General features: G+C 48.9%; 1 protein-coding gene across 3 annotated transcripts in view; it reads left to right on the plus strand.

Moving 5' to 3' along the window:
• Positions 1-21,639, plus strand: part of P3H2 (prolyl 3-hydroxylase 2) — a 460,038-nt gene that overhangs the window by 367,021 nt on the left and 71,378 nt on the right. For all 3 annotated transcript variants that reach the window (XM_069617454.1, XM_069617455.1, XM_069617456.1), the window contains exon 8: positions 939-1,033. In XM_069617454.1, coding sequence (XP_069473555.1) covers positions 939-1,033 — 95 coding nt within the window. The remainder of the gene's footprint in view (positions 1-938; positions 1,034-21,639) is intronic.

Consider the following 21,639-nt stretch of genomic DNA (forward strand, 5'->3'; position numbering starts at 1 on the left):
GCTATTCTTTTTTTTTTAATGATACGGTTGAAGAGTACATCCTTTCAATACACATATCACATAATCGAGAACTAAAAAGGCGTGAAATAATGAATTCAAAACATTGGATACAAAAGCAAGGGCAGTTTCTACCCGTCAGTGAATAAAGATACCAAGATAAAAAAAAAGTTTACATTATCCAAACAGAAAAATAGAAACATTAAATTATATGCAATTTAAGTTATCCACATAAAATGAATGATTTAATGAAGATTAATGATCACCTCGTCCCACTCGGGCTAAGGTAGAACTTGGCCAGACCGTGTCGCCATGTGGAAGCCAAGAAGGTCACTTTGAAGTTAATGCGGGCGGTCCTGGATTGGGTCTCACTTGGAAGACTACATGCCTTGGCTTATCACCCAGCGGCACTTGCTGTCGGGTAGAGTACAGCCAGTAGAGGGAGCCACTTGACAGACAGGCAGGCTAGTTTGAGGGTCCTGCAGTTCTGTGTTGGTGACTCTGAACATGGGATCGGAGGCCCACGGAGTATCACGAGTTGGCTCCTGAGGGTACCGATGCGTCGAGGCCAGGAAATGTGGAGGCCTTACCCACCGGCACCGCCCGGTTTGTACATGAAGTAGGCGTCCATTGGTGCAAGGGCTGCAATCTCCTGACATTCGAATGCTACGCCGCTACGATGGACACGTGCTGGCGCACACCAGTGGCTCCTTGTGGAAGGACCAGTGCAGTGGGGGGGTGTCGGGGGTGTGTGTGTGTGTGGTGTGTGTGCGTGTGTGTGTGTATATAGGTAGGACGGTCCTTGCCGTCACCATGTCGATCGGTTCACGGCAAGTCACATGCACGCATTGCATAATATAACATGCATAGCAGGCCATGCTGGGCATCCCATTCTCTGTGATTTTGAGCATGGAAACATTGTGCTCTTTTCTCTCCTCCAGGGTGCCCACCGGAGCCCACAGTGAGCAGGCCGATATCCAAGGACTTACACCAGGAAGGAGGATCACGCAGAAAATTGATCGAGAGCTAAAGGAGGGTAAGAAAGTTCAATGCTGTCCAGGCCTTTGATAGTGTCTGATTCAAAACTGTGGAAAGTGTGCACCACGACCACCCGTTACTGCGTGTCACGTACAGGCTACGGTATGAGTCGGCCTGATTGGCCTTCTTACACCTGTGACTTCAGCAACGCACGCCGTAGGGCACAGGTGCCATTGAAGGCTCGCTCCGTGACCATCGCTGCGTCACTGCAATGTTTGTAGGACCCTCTAGCACACACGGAATGCACCATAGGCAAGTCTCAGAGGACGGTTGCCAAATACAGCCCACTCCGATGTTTAGTAGTGAAATCAAAGCACTGCTTGTCTAATGTTCTGGGGTGTCTTTGGGCTTTGGATGGTGCTTAGTTGCCTGATAAGTGGTCTGCCCTTTGTAAATAAGGACGGAGGGAGGGATGATGGCTGTTGGCATGGGTGGAGGACGGGATGGATGGAGGATGGTAGGGAGAAAGGGATGCAGGGAGGCATATCCCAGAAATCAAGCAACATTTCCAGCAAAATCAGTGATTAGCAGAATTTTCTAGAACATCTACTGAGCCGCATGGTGAAGCTAGAAGAAACATGTCACAGAAAGGAAGGATGGGCGGGATCTCTATAAAATAAATAAGTAACTTAAATTCCCATCACCTATTAGTAACAATTCACAAAGATCTCCTTCAGCTGGGTATCTCCCACAATCAACTCGGAGAAAGATGTCCCTCCAAGTATATGATTATCAGAATGTCCGCTAAACTCTTCTAATAGCCGGATTGCTCGCATTTTCTTCCATTAGCAGCAGTTCTCACAAGATCTGATATTGCGAGGTTGACATTTTGACAAATATCTATTCACAATATTTGCTTACAAAATCTTCCCTTTGTAAGAATTTCCCACAAGCCGATTGCATGGCTTCCCACAGAGCCTGCTCCTTTCAGGCTGTGTTTCCAGATCCGCCCTCCTCCAGGCTTCCTTCAAATGTTCAATTCTCAGAACTTGCCGCACAGTCGCCTGTTAGCGTGAACTTCCTCCCACCAGGGCTCTTGCGGTCAAGAAGGGAAAAAAATCCTTTAGCAAGCATTGTGAGCTGTTTTCCGAGCATTCGTTCCTTGCAGTATGAACATTAGCCTGCATCCCATCTAAATAGGATTGTGGATGTTAAGTAGTCCAACATTTAGAGAGAATTGTGAACCTTAGCTTGAGCCAGACTAGACGGAAATTTGAATGCTAGCTATTGCCCCACCTAGTTAGAATTGTGAACATTAGCTTGCGCCAGATAGGATCTAGATGCGACATGAATGTTAACAATTGCCACACTTAGATACACATTGTTGAATATTAACAAATACCACATTTAGATAGAACTACAAACATTAGCCTGCGCCGGACCCAGATGGAATTGTGAATGTTAGCAATGGCACACTTGGCTAGAGTTGTGAACATTAGCCTGCATCACATCTAAACATGATGGTAAATGTCGGCACGTGCCACCCTTGGATAGAAGAACCAATATTACTAACTTCATCCTAGAAATTGCTCCTGCTGCATTGGCTCATAAACCCACGCAAACACTCCCATCCCATATCGTTATGCATACTCTACACAATCACACAATTGGAATGCAGCTCTACCCCTGATCAATTTGGCCAAGCTGTTCACATACGAACATTACCCCATGAACACCCCATCACTCTAATAAAACGCAGTTATATCCCATGACAAACCGGCCTAGTTGCACACATAAGCGTCCTAAAGGCCTAACGCAGCCGAACCCAGTCTGGGTGTCCGCCCACTGGACTGCACACATCCATCTTCCCCATGTAACACTAGGATGCAGCTACCATCTGGCAATTACATCAGCTGCACACATAACTGGTCACCCACGCACCCTACAACACTTTCTCTCTGTACTGCGGTCCCCGAGGGCGTTCCACCTACCAGCACTTTAAGATCATACCAATGATGTATGGAGCGCTATATAAATGCCAAGTAACATAAAATAACAGTACAACTAGTGCCAGTGAGCAGGCGTCACAAGCTGCCTTTCGCCACGTGAAGCCCCAGGGATTCTACATGGAGACTTAACTCAAATACTGTTAAGTGACTTCAATTCAGCAGCCCCACTAAATCAGTGCCTCGTCTGGGATGCCCAAAGGAAGCCCTTATTTATATATTTTTGTGACAAGTTATACTCTGGATGATAAACCCTTATATAATGCCCCTCTCTTGGAATCCCCCTGACCTCACTGAGCCAAGAAGTAGGTTTGTTTTGCAATTTAAAAGATTTATTGGAAGAATGAAACAATATATATATATATATTACATTTGTATAAATAAATTAATATTTGATCGCACACTTATGAATATGACCGTGATCAACAATGGATAATATGACAATTGTACACTTATTTAATCACTTAGGAATTGGTATAGAAAGGGTAAAGTAGCAAAGAATACCTTTATGGTTTCAAGGAAAAACAATGATGGAAAAGAATGCAACACAGGAATAACCTTGATTTGATTTCAACAAAAGACAATGTAATCCCTTTTCCCCTTTTGGCAATTCACCCCCGCCCCCATTATGCAATATAAAAAGATGGAAAGGAGAGCACACAGTTCTCAGCAATACAATCAAATGTAGTTCAGTTCCCCCCTAGCAAGCTTAGATCACAGGGATGATTTTAAAACACAGGCAAAATACTTTAAATGTGGTTTGCAAAGAAGTGAAAATATGCTAAAAATGATTTTAATTCCCTATAGGAGATTCAGGGTAGGTGATAGCTACTTAAGATTAGCCAAGCCACACTGGCAATGCTCAATGAGGGATTAGCAGGTTGAAAATGAATTTTAGCAGTTCAAGCAAAAGACGGCTATCTTCGACAGGAGCTAATTTTTCAATTTGCGGCAATTTTTCTGAATGCGTCGAGCGCGATTACGGAATAACTATAAGGAATAGAAAGTCGGTTTTAGGCTTGTTGGAAAGATTAGAATCTTAGCTTTCAAATAAATCTCGTTCCTAGCACACGTGGTCTCAGAGATACGGACGATTTTGTGGAGATAGTTTTTCAGAAATTACATTAAAGTTTCTGAATGACAGATGCGCTGTGGAAGGTTTTGAATCAACAGGATGGACACACGATTTCTTATGATGCAGTTCTAATAGGTTAAAATAGTTTGAGTTAGATTATTTTAAACTAAGATTGGTTTTACACAGTTCTGGCTGAGTACTCACACTATAAATTTGAAATAGGCAGTCAGGGTCTGGTCAGGTTTGGACTGGAATCCGGGCGGTTGGTTCTGAAGTCACAGCTATCTGGGTCAGCTCTGCTCTGCTGGTCTGGTCTGGATCTCTGGTTCTGCTCACAGCGATCTGGTCTGGTCTGTGGTTCTGGATTCAGCACTGCTTTCTGGGTACTGGCACAGGGTTCTAGCCAGGATCAAACAGTTCAGCCCGGCTGTTTGAATAATTTGCAAAAGATTTTTAGGCCTGCTGACAAAGGATTTAGCTGGTGGTTCAGGCCTCTCTGCTACAAGTTCTGAAGTGTGGATTCTAAGTTCTGGAGATGGTCCTTCTGGGTATTGTCTGGTACGGCAAAACGCTGTGCAAGAAAGTGGAAAGTGAATGTCCCTGTCTGGCTTTCAGTTGCTCTTTTTATGTCTTTTGAAAGTGGGTGGGTCGGCTCATTCTGCATGCCCAACCCTCTCATGATTTGATAGGTCAAGGATTCTCTGTGACCTGATTTGAGAAGGGATAGTGCGTCAGAGTGAGTCAGAGTATTACAGTCTATTGAAGAAACGCCCCTTTGCTTTTACTTAGAAAATGAATTTGTTCATAACTAACAGGTTTCCCAGATACACACGTCGTTGAATACATACACATATCACAGATTAATTTAAGATACACTCTCGCCCAACTCTGATCCCCCTCAGAGCCTGGGTTAAAAACTGGCAACATTTTGTGCTTTTTAGTGACTTTCGCCATATTGGTTTTTCCTCAAAATGTACACAGACCTGCACCCCTTCCCTGAGCATATTACTGGAAATTACTATGTCTCTATCCTAAACACAGTGTCTGCAATATTAATAAATAGCGGGGTTCGGTCCCAGAACACCGCACAAAGTGGAGTTTGGTCTCAGATCGTGAGGGGATTTTCCATATTAAGGACCCCCAAATTGTACATTTCTGTGAGCTTAATACAAGATTTTATAAGCAATTTAACTTAAACATATATTTGCTGCAATATGAATCCACAATCCAGTCTGGCCCGCCCCCAGAAGCTTGGTGAGTCAGAGATCACAGGCCTCTCCTTCTTCCAGAAGACTTGTTTACAGTCCACACCCAAAATCAGCATACCCCATTCAATTGACAGGGTCTATTGTGTTGTGTCCTGCAGGCTGCAGGGGAAACTCCTCCCTCTCAATCAACAGGGCCATGTGATATCCTGGGCTGTTGTGTGTGTCTCTGAGGTGTTAATGGTTCCCAGGAAAAGCAAGTCTTTTGAACTTTTAATTACAAAAGACCCCCTTCTGTTCACTGCACAGTTCTGCAAGACAGCTCTCCTGTCAGGATGTATAGAGCGCCAGCGCCGGTCAGTGTCCAATGCCGGTACTGCACCTATTTTTGGGATCTGTCTTGAATTAATACATTTCAAAAGGAAAGGATTTTACTTGATAGTATATGATCCTTGCTTGACATGGCATTGATGTGGATCTGTGGTAGAGTAAAGTAAAACACTCAACCAGAGTTGGATTTTTGTTTGGTGGTTTCGGGCCCATGACCGTAGCAATTTTTGACATTAATAAAAACGGATTATGAACAGAACCATCTTTCTTTGCCCTGGTGGGTGGCAGGTCAGGGGACCATTTTGGTGTGTGCAAAACGGCGCGGTTCTCCTGGATTCTGGCGCAAATGTGAGCTTTTCTGCCATCTTGGATTTTCTAAGCCCACAGCACCAAATGTTGCAGCATAATAGTTCAAACGTGCGTCAAGACACCCAACAATACTGCATTGGAAAAGCTACCGTATGCCATTCAACATAGATTAGGAACTACAATTGAGCAATAATTGATTTTGACAACAAAATAATCTTTTTTTGTCGTGTGAAATCTTGCAGTACTTAACATCTGTACTCTTAGATCTTGCGGTGGTCCGCAGCAGTGAGTAGGGTTTATCACCTTCACCAAATCCAACGCCGCAGGTTAGGGGTCTGCCGCCTTCGCAGCGCCATAGATCTTGGGTGCAGCTCCCATGAGTCCTAGCCAGCAACGTTAATGGTAAGGGATCGTGAGGGTCCTACTCCGAAGCCTCTGGAGGGCCCCGGCCCGCAGACTCTTGCTTGCCATAGACTGTCTCGGGGCCTTTAAGGAGATGTATAGAAAGGCCAGGATTGTGCCTGCTATGGAAAACTTTCCACAGTAGACCAGTCTCCGCCGGTCGCCATACTCACATCAGAAAGGTGGTCGCACTGTCTAGCTTGGCACATTCAGTGCCCTGCTGCTGGAGGGGGTCCGACAGGCTGGATGGCTCCAACCTCATGTTTCCTAAGTAGAGAGTAAAGGGGTCCCACTGCAAACTCTGAGGGGAACAGGATGGCCTGAAATGGGCCATTTTGCTGGACATTTCCTGATGAAATGGATCAAGAAAGTGACTTGTGTACATCACAGTGGGTATCACATTTGATGGTATTACCTCTAATCTGGGACATACCATCAAACACTCCTTGACCTATGCTTGCTGTACATCTGTTTCTGTATTTCAACTGCTTTATAACCTACACTTTTGTTGTATTCTTGCTGACATGCATAACGTACATCTATGCCTCGTTTGCCTGTATCGATATTTCTGCATATTCACTGTATAACTCTCCTTAGCATTTCCTTTTATTGCTGCGCCCTGATACCTCCGGGTCTGGTGAGCATTCAAAATAAATAAATAAATAAGAAAACAAACAAACATTTTGTTGACTGTTTTTCAATCCAGATCGGTTTCCCCGCCTCCCTGTGCCCTCCCTCAGCCTCTCTCTCGGGCTGCCACCCCCACCCCACTTCACTATGTTATTCTATAATGCATGCGATTCCATAGGCCCATCAAACGCTAAAGGCAGTTAACTGTTATTACCCTGTGCACATGTTGTGGGAAGGTGAAAACATGTGACCAAATAGGGGGAAGGGTGGATTTTAATGAGAATACTGCGGTTTCTTAAATAGCGCTGCCTTCTGGATTCCTGAGGCTTTTAGGCGCTATAATAGGTCGTGTTATTATCCCACATTATGTAACATGGCCTGTGGGCAGCTAAAGGTTGAAAGGCTGAGTCGAAGTCAGCGTTGCTGTGGGATTTGAACTCATGAAGTGCAAGAGACTGGCACAGTACATGTGAACCACCCTCCCGGGCCTCCCTGCCCACTCTATAGCAACGGATTGATTCACGTCTTCAAGAACAAGGAGACCCGTTCAAGAGGAAGGCGCGGCTCAGCTCAAGATGGCGCCTTTATAACACGTGTGACTTTATAAACCCTCCCCTCTTATGAAGGCAGCTTTGGCCCCGATCCTGTCCGGAAAGGGTCGCTCTAGTTTCCCACCTCGCCCACAGAGCTGTGGAAAGCAGTTTCCAGCCATGAGGTCACACACACGAGGTGGACGGTTTTTCAAAAGCATCTTTTGAAATTCCAGCAGAAATGGCAGATGTCAAGTGACGCCTCTTCCATCGCAGCGCTTCGAACACTGCGATTCTTTCACTGCAAACTCAGCAGCGTTTGCACAACCCACACGGGTGGAAACGGCAACATCCCCCACTCCCCTGTGCCAAAACACAAAGACATGCAACCCAAATGAACTCTAGCTCTCTGTATTTATAGAACAACCTCCCAAGCCTCGTATTAATGTTGGGGGACCAGATGTCCCGGTGTTGCTGGGACCGTCCTGGTATTTTGCCCTGGGTCCTGGCGTCCAGAGATTTTTTTACATTTTGAAACCCCATCCCGGGATTTGAGGAATAGCTAGCTACTGTCCGTTTTTTGCCGGTAACCCTTGAACAAATACCGAAATCGGGCCGGGCACGGCTCTTCATGTTTGTGTTTCATACCCGCCCCCTTCCTCCATGGCTTCTCTCCTCCATTGAGAGTTCTGAGCTTTCACTAAGCACATACTTTGCTCGGTAAAGGCCACTGACATAGAAGTAAGACTACAGTTTCTTTGGAGTCCTATGTGTGTTTTAGTCCTTCTTTTGTGTTCATATCCGCTAAAACTGTATTCCTACTTCTATGTCGGTGGCCTGTCCTGGTTTTTTATTTGAACAATCTGGTTACCCTTATTAATGCCGCCACAGGCCCGAGTCCATCACACTTTAGAATACAGGAATGATGGCGGGTCATTGCGCACAGTGACTTACATAAGTGTGAGAGCCCCTCTACTGAGAACGAACATGGTTCAAATATCCTGCTTGTTCTATGGGAGGAAGCGCACTCAGGAGGTTGTACAACCTCGTTTTATCTCACTACACCGGTACAGAAGGCAAGCAGTCTGCGCAGAGCCTCAATCACACTTTTAAGGCTTCTGCCTCATTTCCCAGGGAGTGCCTCCCTTTGCCAACATTCCTCCGTGCCAATGCTCACTGCAAGCTTCCAAACTCATTCTGTGTCTTTTTTTTGTTTTTGACCTGTATTTGTGGCTTTACAGCCCTGAGGGAGAGGGCCCTGACAGGTCTTATCATCTCTTACATCGTTTTCCGCCCTCTGCTTTGCCTCAGTGCCATAACTCAGGTGTGGGCGAATAACACCTGTTAAAGCCCTCTCCCCGGGCTGCAAGACCTCATTATTATCTGGTGGTAGAATCCAACTAACCACCTGCAAAGGGACCTTTAGAAATGACCACCACACTCAAGGCAGCCCGGTCTGTTGAGGACCCTGTCGATGAAATGGGCAATCGACATTTGGTGTGGTGGTAGCGCACAACCTGGCAATCAGTGGCACACAACTCACAGAGGGGTCCTGAACAAACCGAAAATGGGTGTTAAAATAATGACGATACTCTCCTGGTCAATTCCTTCCTCTGGAAGCCTGGAGCCTGCACAGTGTGAAGCTGAGACACATATGGCCAGTTTACAAGTCAGTCTTCAGAAAGTGCTTCAAGAGCGAAGCCTAGGCCAGAGGATGTGTCGGGGGAGCCGGGCACAAGCACACCTTATGAAAACCAAACCCCCCCCCCCTGCACCCCCCAGCCTTCTGCTCATTATGCCCTACAAGGAAAGCTGAGTGACGATGCAAGGACGAGTCGATGAAAAGCATACTTACCCGGCCAGGGAAGTGACAGAAAGCAAAGGGTTCAAGCAGGAAGATTCAGGGTTTCAGTGCAGCAGTGGGACATCTCACCATTAGTGTATTTATTGAGCAGGACCTGCATTCAGGAAGCAACAGAGCGCTTTACAGTCATGGGGGGGGGGGGTGCACAGTTTGGGAAGCAGAGCTACACAGAATCGGGGAACTAACAGAGGGAACGGACTAGTAACAGGGTCGGGGGGCAGTGGGGAGCAGGTCACCCAGTCTCAGGCTGTGGAGGGTGTGTGGACTTAGATGTTAGGGAGGAGCCATTCCTTGAAGAGGCGGGGTTTGAGTGCCTTCCTCAACTGCAGAGATGAGGAGGCGGTGGCCTCCACTCTCCTCCAAGAGCTTTATATTACAACTGAAAACACCCACACAAATTCTGAATCAGTTACTTCATGTGTAACGACAGTTGTCCCTTTAATTAACTCGATTGCGCACAAAATGCATCAAAAAGTCAACTTGCTTCTTGAATGGTTTTAGCGAGTTTTCTGGTTTCATATAGAGATGGTTGAAAAGGTTGCAGTGTGGCCAGAGCAGGCAGACTCCCCCTTTTAAACCTTTGCTGTTTCCTTACCGAGAGACCAGCCTTATGCCCACAAAATCCACCTAAACCAGAGCAGACCAAGCCAGCGAACATGTTTGCCAATGAGAGGGCCGGAACGTACCCCATGCTCTGATTGGCTGAAGTTAGAGTCAGCAGAGCATTGCAGCCTCCTGATTGACTGAAATGTTAGCACAGCAAGGCTGCATTCTGCTTCTCCTATTGGGTGTATTTTGCCCAATCGGAGAAAAGGCTCGACTTCCACCAGGAACGCCTTACCATGGATGGCAGAATTTCCCCATCCCGCCATCCACATCTGCGCTCTGTTGGGCAGACAATCCGCCCGCCCCTCTGTAAATACTTGGGGCCTAACCTCATTTTCAAGTTAAGAGAACAACCCGAATTGCTTCTCCTTGTTGATGGCGCAACATGACGCCCCCCCCGCCCCCCGCCTATGCCCCATCTTCTCTCACATTCATGATGACATTGGGGAAGAAATTCCCCTGTACAATCTCTTAAGTGCATGGAACAGTCTCAGGCTGGGATTCCAGCCACAGTGTTAAACCCATGTTTTGAAAACCGTTCACAAACCCTTTCCAAACATCTGCTTTTATATTCACTGGCAGGAAAAGGCCGATCAAGGACTGGCACTTTCCATAATGTCTGACAATGATATCCCCAGGCACCAGCCTCTTTGCCCACAGTGGCAGGACACGCTGTTCTGTTCTTGTGCACAGTTGTGTTCATTCGCAAAAGGAACTGGTGAACGGGTGTGAAATATACATGTTGGCTGGTGTTGACTATAATACCTGCTTTTTAGAAGTTTTTATGTATTTAATAGGCAGTTTAATTTTTACTATAAAAAACGGCTCCTTGGGCTGTACCAAGTGATAAAGCTCGAGGTGGTGGCCCAAGTTAATAGTTCTGAGCGGGTATTTAACAGGGGTCCCCGGGATGTTACCACCCGGCAGAGCCCCGTGTAGCTGGCTACTATAGCTATTTGCACCCAAGATTAAAGTCCTGGGGTGCTAGTAGTTATGTATTTCTTCTTTAAAAAACAGGTTGCAGTGAGCGTGACCGTTGTTTCAAAGAGATGCTCACTCAACATGGCTGCCATGGAAATGGTAGTGAGGCTCTGAGCGCAGTCCCTCTTCCATTTCAATGGCATCTCCTGTGTATGGCGGGATTGGCCCGGTAGCCGCAGTGGTGCTGCAAACCCAACAGGTTACTGGTAGGCATAGAGGGAGGGGAGAAAGTTGCAGGGATGTCAGGAATGAGAGGGGAGACGGCGGGTGGATGTGAGCAGCTGTCAGCTTGTTCATAACTGTGGCTTACATCTTGAGATTTAGCCCACGAACTGAGCCACTTGATTGGCTGCCATGTCTGCTCCAGCTTCTTATTTTCAGTACTAGCCATACTTTAAAAAAAATTGCTCCACATGGTAAAAATAGTCTTCAATCAAGACATATGTTTTTTTTGCCAGTGGACAAAATTCCTATTGAATAATTAAGCAATAAGCCCAGAGCTGGGGGACCATTACCACTTCCGGTAAGGGCCCGGGGCCCATAGTTACAGGCACGAGCGAAGCAAAGGCCTTACGCAGGCCTGGGGCATTACCAGATGCAGTAATGCCCCCCCCCCCCCCAGTGACGGGCTTGTTGCTATTAGTACTCTGGCCCATTCAACAGGAGTACAAATAGTTTATTTTTTCAGCTGTCAGACGCTCCGGCGTTTAGCAACTGAAAAAAAAAGATGGCCCCCATAGAACAGGATATGTAGTTCGTTCTCCCTTTCGATGGTGGGGATTCATAGAGTAAAAGCGTAAACCAAGAAGATGGCCACCATGGAACGGGAGAAGGGACTACATTTAATTTAGTCCCTTCTCCCGTTCGAAGGCAGCCATTAAAAAGTGGGGAAAAAGTTAACAAAAAAGAAGGCCACCGTGGAATGGGGAGATGGGACTACACAAAGTCCCTTCTCCCTTTCCACGGTGGGCATTCGAACATTGAATGGGCCTTGGGAAAGGCTTTTGGGCTGGTAAAGACTCAGCGAGGGCCAATGAGCTTGCTTGTTTCAAGCAAATATTTCCCTCGCCAGGTATTAATTAGGAATAATAAACATTTCTGATTTTGTAGGAAGTAGTTGACGCACTACATCGATGTCCTGCAAACATTGGAACAGAGCTTTAATGTTACAATCCATTGGGGATAATGGCCATTGCACTGGTCTCTGCAGGCAGTGGGAGAACAGGAGCATGACCCCAAATGAACCCGGAACACAAAGCGATGGACTTCTGTAGGGAATAAAGAGGTGGGGGGGGGGGTGAAAGTCGTCAAGGGATTGTGTGTAGATGTGTCCAGCTGCTGAAATGGGAAAGCACGGGAATAATGCAGCATTAACCCTTGCCTCCCCAGCTTTAGGGGATGGGAAACCAGTGGCTGGCCTTTTGGTGCAGCGAAGTCCTGTATCCAGAAGCTTGGACACCATCTCCTTTCCTGGGCCCTGCATCTTCCAGCAAAGTGCCCCCCGCCCACCCCCCCGCTCTGACATCCTGATTTCAGCCCACTCTCCGCACATGGACACGACCTCACATTGCTGCCTGGAGAGTTACAATCTACCAAATAAATATTTACTAGGACGGTCAAGAGGATGCCTGTATGGTTATGTACGTTGCTATGTTATGGTGTGTTTGCACTTTGGGGTCTTTATGTAACGCAGCATCAAGAGCAGAATCTTTCCTTCACAAGTTTGAGTTCACTAAGGTGGGCGGCACATCCAGGATTCTACTCGCTGCCACAGGTGAGAAATCAACAGACAATTTGAATCCAAGAATTGAAAATGAGGGTTTCAATTTAATTGAGGTCCTGGAGTGGAGACCCTCGAACAAAACACACAGCAATTGGTGCTCTCTTAGGCCCGTGGTAGCCAGTCCTGCCCTTTCACCCTTAAACTCCTCCTCCACAGCGGGAAAAGACGTCTTTGCGGACTCTGGAGTTTTAAAATCTCCGTGCCTCTTTCTTGGCACTGTGTGAGGTATTTCTTCTCTTTCGTCCTTAGATTTACCAGGATGTCGGGCTTCTTCTTGGTTTTAGTAACCCCTGATTCCCCGGTCATGTGACCATGGGTCAGGTGTCAGCATCTTAGGTTTTCCTTTGAACCTGGGGTCTCAGGTTTAGCCACACCTGGCCATCTGTGCCTTGCCAGGGTGCTGCTCCTCAACTAACTCAGTAGCCACTCCTGGTCCTTGGTGCTCGAGGAGCCAGTGTGCATGCTGCCCTCCTGCTTGCCCCCCCACCAATCCTTACCACTTCCTCTGCTTCCAGGGATCAAGTCCTAAAAATTCATAAACAAGCGTAATGGGATGTGACGTCACCAGAAACTAGCCTATCAAGGTGAAATATGCACATTTCATTAAATTGGCTTTGGATAGCCACGCACATGGAACAGGAGGAGTGGCCTTTGCCTTTCATAAAATCAACACACGCACAAAACCAAGAGAGGATATTTTCTTCTCATAGTGTTTTGAAAACTTTATAAAAGGTGTGCATGTTTTCAACTCCCAAGAACCAATACAAATGTTTTCCCTGGAACTTGCAGTGCCCAAATGGAATATTTCACTTTTGAGTTGTTTATTTTTCATCAGGTTATATAGTGCAGTGGTGAAGTGTCCGGCCTGCAAACCTGCCGACTGGCGAGGATGGCTTTAATTCATAAATTCAAAGAAGAATTCAATGTTTCCCATTTTGGCTGGGGGGTCTGAGTCCACCCTCTGAATAAAGTGGGTGGACTCCGTCCCCCCGCGTGTACCATCAACTTCAGCCCTGTCTGCTTCCTTTCTGATCTCAGCCCCCCTCACCTCCTGCTTCACTAATTCTTCCCTCGTTCGTGTTCTGCATCATTCTATGCTGCTCCCCCTGCACTCATTCTCTCCTCCCACCCTCTGCTCTTTCTCAACTCTCCTTCACCTCTTCTCTGGCCTCTCTCCCCTCCTTCCCCTCCTCTGGCCTCTCTCCCCTCCTCCTCCTCCACCTCTTCTCTGGCCTCTCTCCCCTCCTCCTCCTCTTCTCTGGCCTCTCTCCCCTCCTCCCCCTTCACCTCTTCCCTGGCCTCTCTCCCCTCCTCCCCCTTCACCTCTTCTCTGGCCTCTCTCCCCTCCTCCTCCTTCACCTCTTCTCTGGCCCCTCTCCCCTCCTCCTCCTCCACCTCTTCTCTGGCCTCTCTCCCCTCCCCCTCCTCTTCCACCTCTTCTCTTGCCTCTCTCCCCTCCTCCTCCTCCACCTCTTCCCTGGCCTCTCTCCCCTCCTTCCCCTCCTCTGGCCTCTCTCCCCTCCTCCTCCTCCACCTCTTCTCTGGCCTCTCTCCCCTCCTCCTCCTCTTCTCTGGCCTCTCTCCCCTCCTCCCCCTTCACCTCTTCTCTGGCCTCTCTCCCCTCCTCCCCCTTCACCTCTTCTCTGGCCTCTCTCCCCTCCTCCTCCTCCACCTCTTCTCTGGCCTCTCTCCCCTCCTCCCCCTTCACCTCTTCTCTGGCCTCTCTCCCCTCCTCCCCCTTCACCTCTTCTCTGGCCTCTCTCCCCTCCTCCTCCTTCACCTCTTTTCTGGCCCCTCTCCCCTCCTCCTCCTCCACCTGTTCTCTGGCCTCTCTCCCCTCCCCCTCCTCCTCCACCTCTTCTCTTGCCTCTCTCCCCTCCTCCCCCTTCACCTCTTCTCTGGCCTCTCTCCCCTCCTCCCCCTTCACCTCTTCTCTGGCCTTTCTCCCCTCCTCCCCCTTCACCTCTTCTCTGGCCTCTCCCCCTCCTCCTCCTCCACCTCTTCTCTGGCCTCTCTCCCCTCCCCCTCCTCCTCCACCTCTTCTCTTGCCTCTCTCCCCTCCTCCCCCTTCACCTCTTCTCTGGCCTCTCTCCCCTTCTCCTCCTCCACCTCTTCTCTGGCCTCTCTCCCCTCCCCCTCCTCCTCCACCTCTTCTCTTGCCTCTCTCCCCTCCTCCCCCTTCACCTCTTCTCTGGCCTCTCTCCCCTTCTCCTCCTCCACCTCTTCTCTGTCCTCTCTCCCCTCCTCCCCCTTCACCTCTTCTCTGGCCTCTCTCCCCTCCTCCCCCTTCACCTCTTCTCTGGCCTTTCTCCCCTCCTTCTCTTTCACCTCTTCTCTGGCCTCTTTCCCCTCCTCCTCCTCCACCTCTTCTCTGGCCTCTCTCCCCTCCTCCCCCTTCACCTCTTCTCTGGCCTCTCTCCCCTCCTCCCCCTTCACCTCTTCTCTGGCCTCTCTCCCCTCCTCCTCCTCCACCTCTTCTCTGGCCTCTCTCCCCTCCTCCCCCTTCACCTCTTCTCTGGCCTCTCTCCCCTCCTCCCCCTTCACCTCTTCTCTGGCCTCTCTCCCCTCCTCCCCCTTCACCTCTTCTCTGGCCTCTCTCCCCTCCCCCTCCTCCCCCACCTCTTCTCTTGCCTCTCTCCCCTCGTCCCCCTTCACCTCTTCTCTGGCCTCTCTCCCCTCCTCCCCCTTCACCTCTTCTCTGGCCTCTCTCCCCTCCTCCTCCTCCACCTCTTCTCTGGCCTCTCTCCCCTCCTCCTCCATCATCTCTTCTCTGGCCTTTCTCCCCTCCTCCCCCTTCACCTTTTCTCTGGCCTCTCTCCCCTCCTCCCCCTTCACCTCTTCTCTGGCCTCTCTCCCCTTCTCCTCCTCCACCTCTTCTCTGGCCTCTCTCCCTTCCTCCCCCTTCACCTCTTCTCTGGCCTCTCTCCCCTCCTCCCCCTTCACCTCTTCTCTGGCCTCTCTCCCCTCCTCCCCCTTCACCTCTTATCTGGCCTCTTTCCCCTCCTCCTCCTCCACCTCTTCTCTGGCCTCTCTCCCCTCCTCCCCCTTCACCTCTTCTCTGGCCTCTCTCCCCTCCTCCCCCTTCACCTCTTCTCTGGCCTCTCTCCCCCCCTCCCCCTTCACCTCTTCTCTGGCCTCTCTCCCCTCCCCCTCCTCCCCCACCTCTTCTCTGGCCTCTCTCCCCTCCTCCTCCTTCACCTCTTCTCTGGCCTCTCTCCCCTCCTCCCCCTTCACCTCTTCTCTGGCCTCTCTCCCCTCCTCCCCCTTCACCTCTTCTCTGGCCTTTCTCCCCTCCTTTTCTTTCACCTCTTCTCTGGCCTCTCTCCCCTCCTTCACCTCCCCTGGCCCCTCTCCCCTCCTCCTCCATCACCTCTTCTCTGGCCTTTCTCCCCTCCTCCCCCTTCACCTCTTCTCTGGCCTCTCTCCCCTCCTCCCCCTTCACCTCTTCTCTGGCCTCTCTCCCCTCCTCCCCCTTCATCTCTTCTCTGGCCTCTCTCCCCTCCTACCCCTTCACCTCTTCTCTGGCCTCTCTCCCCTCCTCCCCCTTCACCTTTTCTCTGGCCTCTCTCCCCTCCTCCCCCTTCACCTTTTCTCTGGCCTTTCTCCCCTCCTTCTCTTTCACCTCTTCTCTGGCCTCTCTCCCCTCCTCCCCCTTCACCTCTTCTCTGGCCTCTCTCCCCTCCTCCTCCATCACCTCTTCCCTGGCCTCTCTCCCCTCCTTCACCTCCCCTGGCCTCTCTCCCCTCCTCCTCCATCACCTCTTCTCTGGCCTTTCTCCCCTCCTCCCCCTTCACCTCTTCTCTGGCCTCTCTCCCATCCTCCCCCTTCACCTATTCTCTGGCCTCTCTCCCCTCCTCCCCCTTCACCTTTTCTCTGGCCTCTCTCCCCTCCTCCCCCTTCACCTTTTCTCTAGCCTCTCTCCCCTCCTCCTCCATCACCTCTTCTCTGGCCTCTCTCCCCTCCTCCCCCTTCACCTTTTCTCTGGCCTCTATCCCCTCCTCCTCCATCACCTCTTCTCTGGCCTTTCTCCCCTCCTCCCCCTTCACCTCTTCTCTGGCCTCTCTCCCCTCCTCCCCCTTCACCTCTTCTCTGGCCTCTCTCCCCTCCTCCTCCTTCACCTGTTCTCTTCTACACTCTTTTCTCCTTCTCTTCTACACTCTTTTCTCCTCACTGCTCTTTCCTCCGCCTCTCCCTCCATTCTCCTCACAGCTCCTTGTGAACGCTCCCCTTACAATTAGGATCCGTGAATGTGCCCACTTGCAGGATTGCAGTTTTAATTCTCCAGCACACACCGTTTGAGTAGGTCATAGGGGAGCATGTGGGGGTGAAATTAGCGGGAAATCGATTGTAACACACATTGAACGCCGCCATTGGGTACAGTGGCCACGTGGACAGTGCAATAAATCGTTGAAATGGCGCCTGATGACCTATTTGTGCCAGCCTGGCCACGGTACGTAAGAACAATTTGGAAGTGCGTTTGTGTGGTGGTGGCAATGCCTTGAGAGGTTATGTGTCACAACCACAATCTGTATTTAGCCCATGTGCAAAATATGGACAATATCAATAACGGGGCTAAAAAAAAAAAAGAAGGAACATGGGGAACAAAATGACATCAAAAATTGCATTGAACTCGCCTTTCTTCACCTTTGAACCCTTTCTGTAGTTTCCGCTCTGACCTGCACATGTGTTTATCTTTGCTACATGTTTCCTTTTCCGGTCACTTTCTCATGTTTGTTGCCCGTTAGCCTTGGAGTCGCTGAGTTTTCAGCTGTGGTTTCTGAGGCTACTTTCTGTCCAACAAAGGCACTCGCCTTCTTTTGACGTTTTCTGCAATCACCTCGCTCTCATGACATCAATATTAACCAATCCTTTATTAATGTAATTGCTTTAAGCTCTTGCGTGGTTGGTCTGCCAGCCTATTAGTGCCACCGACCTACTAGGCATTAATTAAAGCACATACATTAATAGTTGAATCGTGTGGCATGTATTTGTATTTCTAGGCTTTGTTTCAATGACATGCTCCCGACACATGCCCAACATATGTTATAGAGATCCGAGTACTAAACCAATCAGGTTGCTTGAAACTTTGCCAATTAGGACAGATATTGCTGCAAGCCCCACTGGGGGGTCTTTGCGTACCTCCCGCCTGCCCTTTTTATCAAGGAAGATACCAGTCCTCCCAACTGCTTCTCCTGAGATTCTCCCTTGCTGTCCAGGCTTCGCCATGGAAATAGAAAATGTCCTTTGCTATCTATTGGAGAGGTACCCTGTCCTGGCTTCGCCATGGAAATAGAAAAGGTCCTTTGCTATCCTGCACTTATAAAGGAAGATACTGGTCCTCCAACTGCTGCTTCTAGAATTCTCCCTTGCTGTCCAGGCTTCGCCATGGAAATAGAAAAGGTCCTTTGCTATCTATTGGAGAAGTGCCCTGTCCTGGCTTCGCCATGGAAATAGAAAAGGTCCTTTGCTGTCTATTTGAGAGGTGCCCTGCTTCTCCATGGAAATAGAAAAAGTCCTTTGCTAGCTATTGGAGAGGTGCCCTGTCCCGGCTTCGCCATGGAAATAGAAAAGGTCCTTTGCTATCTATTTGAGAGGTGCCCTTGTCAGCAGCTTCTCTTGTCTCTGGAAATAGTGTTTTTACTTTGAACAAGTTCTTCCCACGCAGGTTGGGGATGCTCTCCAGTTTACAAGGACCTAGTGCCGTGACGAGGCGTGAGAAGGCCATCCAGTGATGTGTTTCCCCATTGGATTCTGAGACTTGTCGTTTTCTCATTGCCATTTCAAAGATGGGAAAACTACAAGTCCTAGAATGCCAAGCAAAAGCAGAACTGTGTGGCCTTCTCACACACGACAACTTGAGAGCTCTGACATTTGGCAGCAATCCCGTGACCTGGTATCCTAACCAACAGAGGCGTTGCTGTGGGGGAGCTGAGTGGGCTATAGCCCCGGTTCTTTTGGGAGTAGCCCTGGATAGAAGCTCAGGGGTTACAACCAAAAAGTGCTGACAGTCCCAAAATTAGCGTAGCCCCGGATCTTTTCCAGACCTAGCAACACCCCTGCTAACCAAGGTCATTTGAATGGGCAAAATGATTAGCCCAACTGCAACCATGCTGTTCCAGCGTTCTTTATTCTCGGAACGGGGCCGGCAGAGAGACTCTCGAGTCTCGCACCAGTAATCAGAGTTGGCATTTCTCATGAAGGTTCTATGTGGGGGAGGGGTGGTTTCTGCAGAAACTCTGTACCCGTCCTCTCCATTCCTTTGTCCTCCCATAGATCACTGCTTGTTCCTCTCTTGCTAGAGACACACCAGCCGTTGCTGAGCAGGCACGGGCAGAGAAAAAACAGATCACTTGAGATGGGAGGTGGTGCTGTGATATTTTTATGCTTAAATTAAGAACAAGAGCAGTAGACACAGGGGCATTCCCCGAGGTGGGGACCGGCCTGGCATTTGTTGAACTACACAGTCATCGCATGTGTCCTTCAGAATGCCACATCACACACAGTGTGCCTTGAACTTCTGGTGTGACTGGTTCGTTTAGGATCCGCGAGGCAGGGGGTGCTAAGATTCTGACAGACCTAAGTGACCAGAGGACCCTCCTTAAGGGTCTACAGCGCCATTTTCTTTTTTTGTTATTGTCTTACTTGTGTTGGTGCATACTATCACAAATCTGAAATTCAAGCAGCAGATGCAATTAAACCTCGCCTTGTGGGTCATTGAAGAAAAGGATTATTGGTTTAATACGAGTTTGACTCTTTCTACGAGAGGAAGGACATTTTGAGTGGACAATTGTGTGCATTGTCTGTTAAAGAAGCTATTTAAAAACGTACATTACATATTTGTACTAACATGGTACACTGGCTCTTAGAAAAATGTTTACAGTGGTCACTTCTAGTGATCACTTCCAGTGTATATTGCAGTCATATCGAAAATGTTACTGGAAAAAGCGTGCTCTCAAAACCTAGACTAACCATTTACATTGTTTCCTGTTGTCCTCCTTTGAGATAAGGAAAATGGTGCAAATAACACCAATAAAGGTTCCTGGCTGATAAACATAACATTGAACAATTTTGATTTGAGTTCTATGCTTGAATCACTAAGTACATAATGCACGATGGGTGTGGGGTCCATTTCGTTTTCACAGCACTCACCCTAACTTTACGTTGTTCCTAACCATGAAACATGTGTACGTATTTGGACTGCTGCCTGCTTTTCATTTGAGGATAAATTGGCTGCACCATTTGCCACGCCATTGCATCAGAGGGCCACAGTTCTCACCCAAGTCTCTGGGCCCTGCACAGCCAGTAGAGCCCGCGACAACAGACTACATCTACATTAGGAACAGGTGCTTGGGCAAATCAGTACTTGTGTGCCACTCATTAGGATGGAGTCCTGGGCCCTTTGGCTCTGCCGTGCTCTGTCTCTATCTCCAGCATGTCAAAGGCCCACCATTGTGAGGGTGAACCAGCACAACTGCCATCACGGTCCTAGACACCGCCTTTGTGAGGGAAAAGTTGAGTGTTTTGCAGCAACTATGCTATCAGCAAAGATTTTGCCAAATGTAACTTTTTTTTACCACAAACAGCAGGGGGAGAACCCCCGGAATCCCCTTTCTCCCCAGCCCCCTTAGTATACACCTTCCCCAAACTTACCATCTGTGAGTTTGTTGTAAAAAATGTTGCAAAAAACAATTCGATGTAATTGCCATTCGGTAAAAGTGGGTAATTCCTTCCTTCCTTCCTTCCTTCCTTCCTTCCTTCCTTCCTTCCTTCCTTCCTTCCTTCCTTCCTTCCTTCCTTCCTTCCTTCCTTCCTTCCTTCCTTCCTTCCTTCCTTCCTTCCTTCCTTCCTTCCTTCCTTCCTTCCTTCCTTCCTTCCTTCCTTCCTTCCTTCCTTCCTTCCTTCCTTCCTTCCTTCCCCCCTCTCTCTCTTTCTTTAATTCTTTCTTCCGTCCATCTTTTTCTTCTGCCTTCCTCTTTCTTCCTTCCTCTTTCTTCCTTCCTTCCTCCCTCCCTTCGTGCCTTCCTCTTTCTTCCTTCCTCCCTCCCTTCGTGCCTTCCTCTTTCTTCCTCCCTCCCTCCCTTCGTTCCTTCCTCTTTCTTCCTCCCTCCCTCCCTTCGTTCCTTCCTCTTTCTTCCTCCCTCCCTCCCTTCGTTCCTTCCTCTTTCTTCCTTCCTTCCTCCCTCCCTCCCTTCGTTCCTTCCTCTTTCTTCCTTCCTTCCTCCCTCCCTCCCTTCGTTCCTTCCTCTTTCTTCCTTCCTCCCTCCCTTCGTTCCTTCCTCTTTCTTCCTTCCTCCCTCCCTTCGTTCCTTCCTCTTCCTTTCTTTCTCCATTCTACGTATGATTTTCGTGGTCACTTTCCTCGTTGTCATTTGAACCGATTTTTTTTCAATTAATGGGGGATTCCCCGCCCCACCCTTGTGACCCCTACCACCCCCAAACCCCTACCAGACCCACAACACACATATTTGAAAATAAATCGGTCTAAAGAACAACATGGAAAACTGCACGAAGAAAAGTGCAAACGAGGAAAGCGAACACAAAAAATAAACACATTGCTCTTCCGTCCTCCCTTCCTTCCCTCCCCTGCACTCCCCTTTCCTTCCTTCCTTCTTCCCTTCCTTGGCCCTCTCTCTTTCCTTTCTTCCTCCCTCTCTTCCACACTTCCTTCCTTTTTTCTTCCTTAATCTTTTTCTCCTGTTCTTCCTTCCCTCCTCCCTCCCCCTCTTTCTTCCTTCCTCTTTCTTTCTTCTTTCCTCTCCTCCTCCCACTCTAATCCACCCTGTTTCCCTTCCCCCTCTCTCTTCTACCCTTCCCTCTTCTTTTTTCTTCCTTCTTTCTTCTTCCTTCCTCTTTCTTTCCTCCACCATTTCCAGTCTTCTTTTATTCCTTCCTCATTCTTCCTTCCTTTCTCCCTTCCTCCCTCTCTTCCACCCTTCCACCCAA

Source organism: Ambystoma mexicanum, chromosome 10, assembly GCF_040938575.1.
Source record: "Ambystoma mexicanum isolate Mex_15411 chromosome 10, UKY_AmexF1_1, whole genome shotgun sequence".
Taxonomy (NCBI): domain Eukaryota; kingdom Metazoa; phylum Chordata; class Amphibia; order Caudata; family Ambystomatidae; genus Ambystoma; species Ambystoma mexicanum.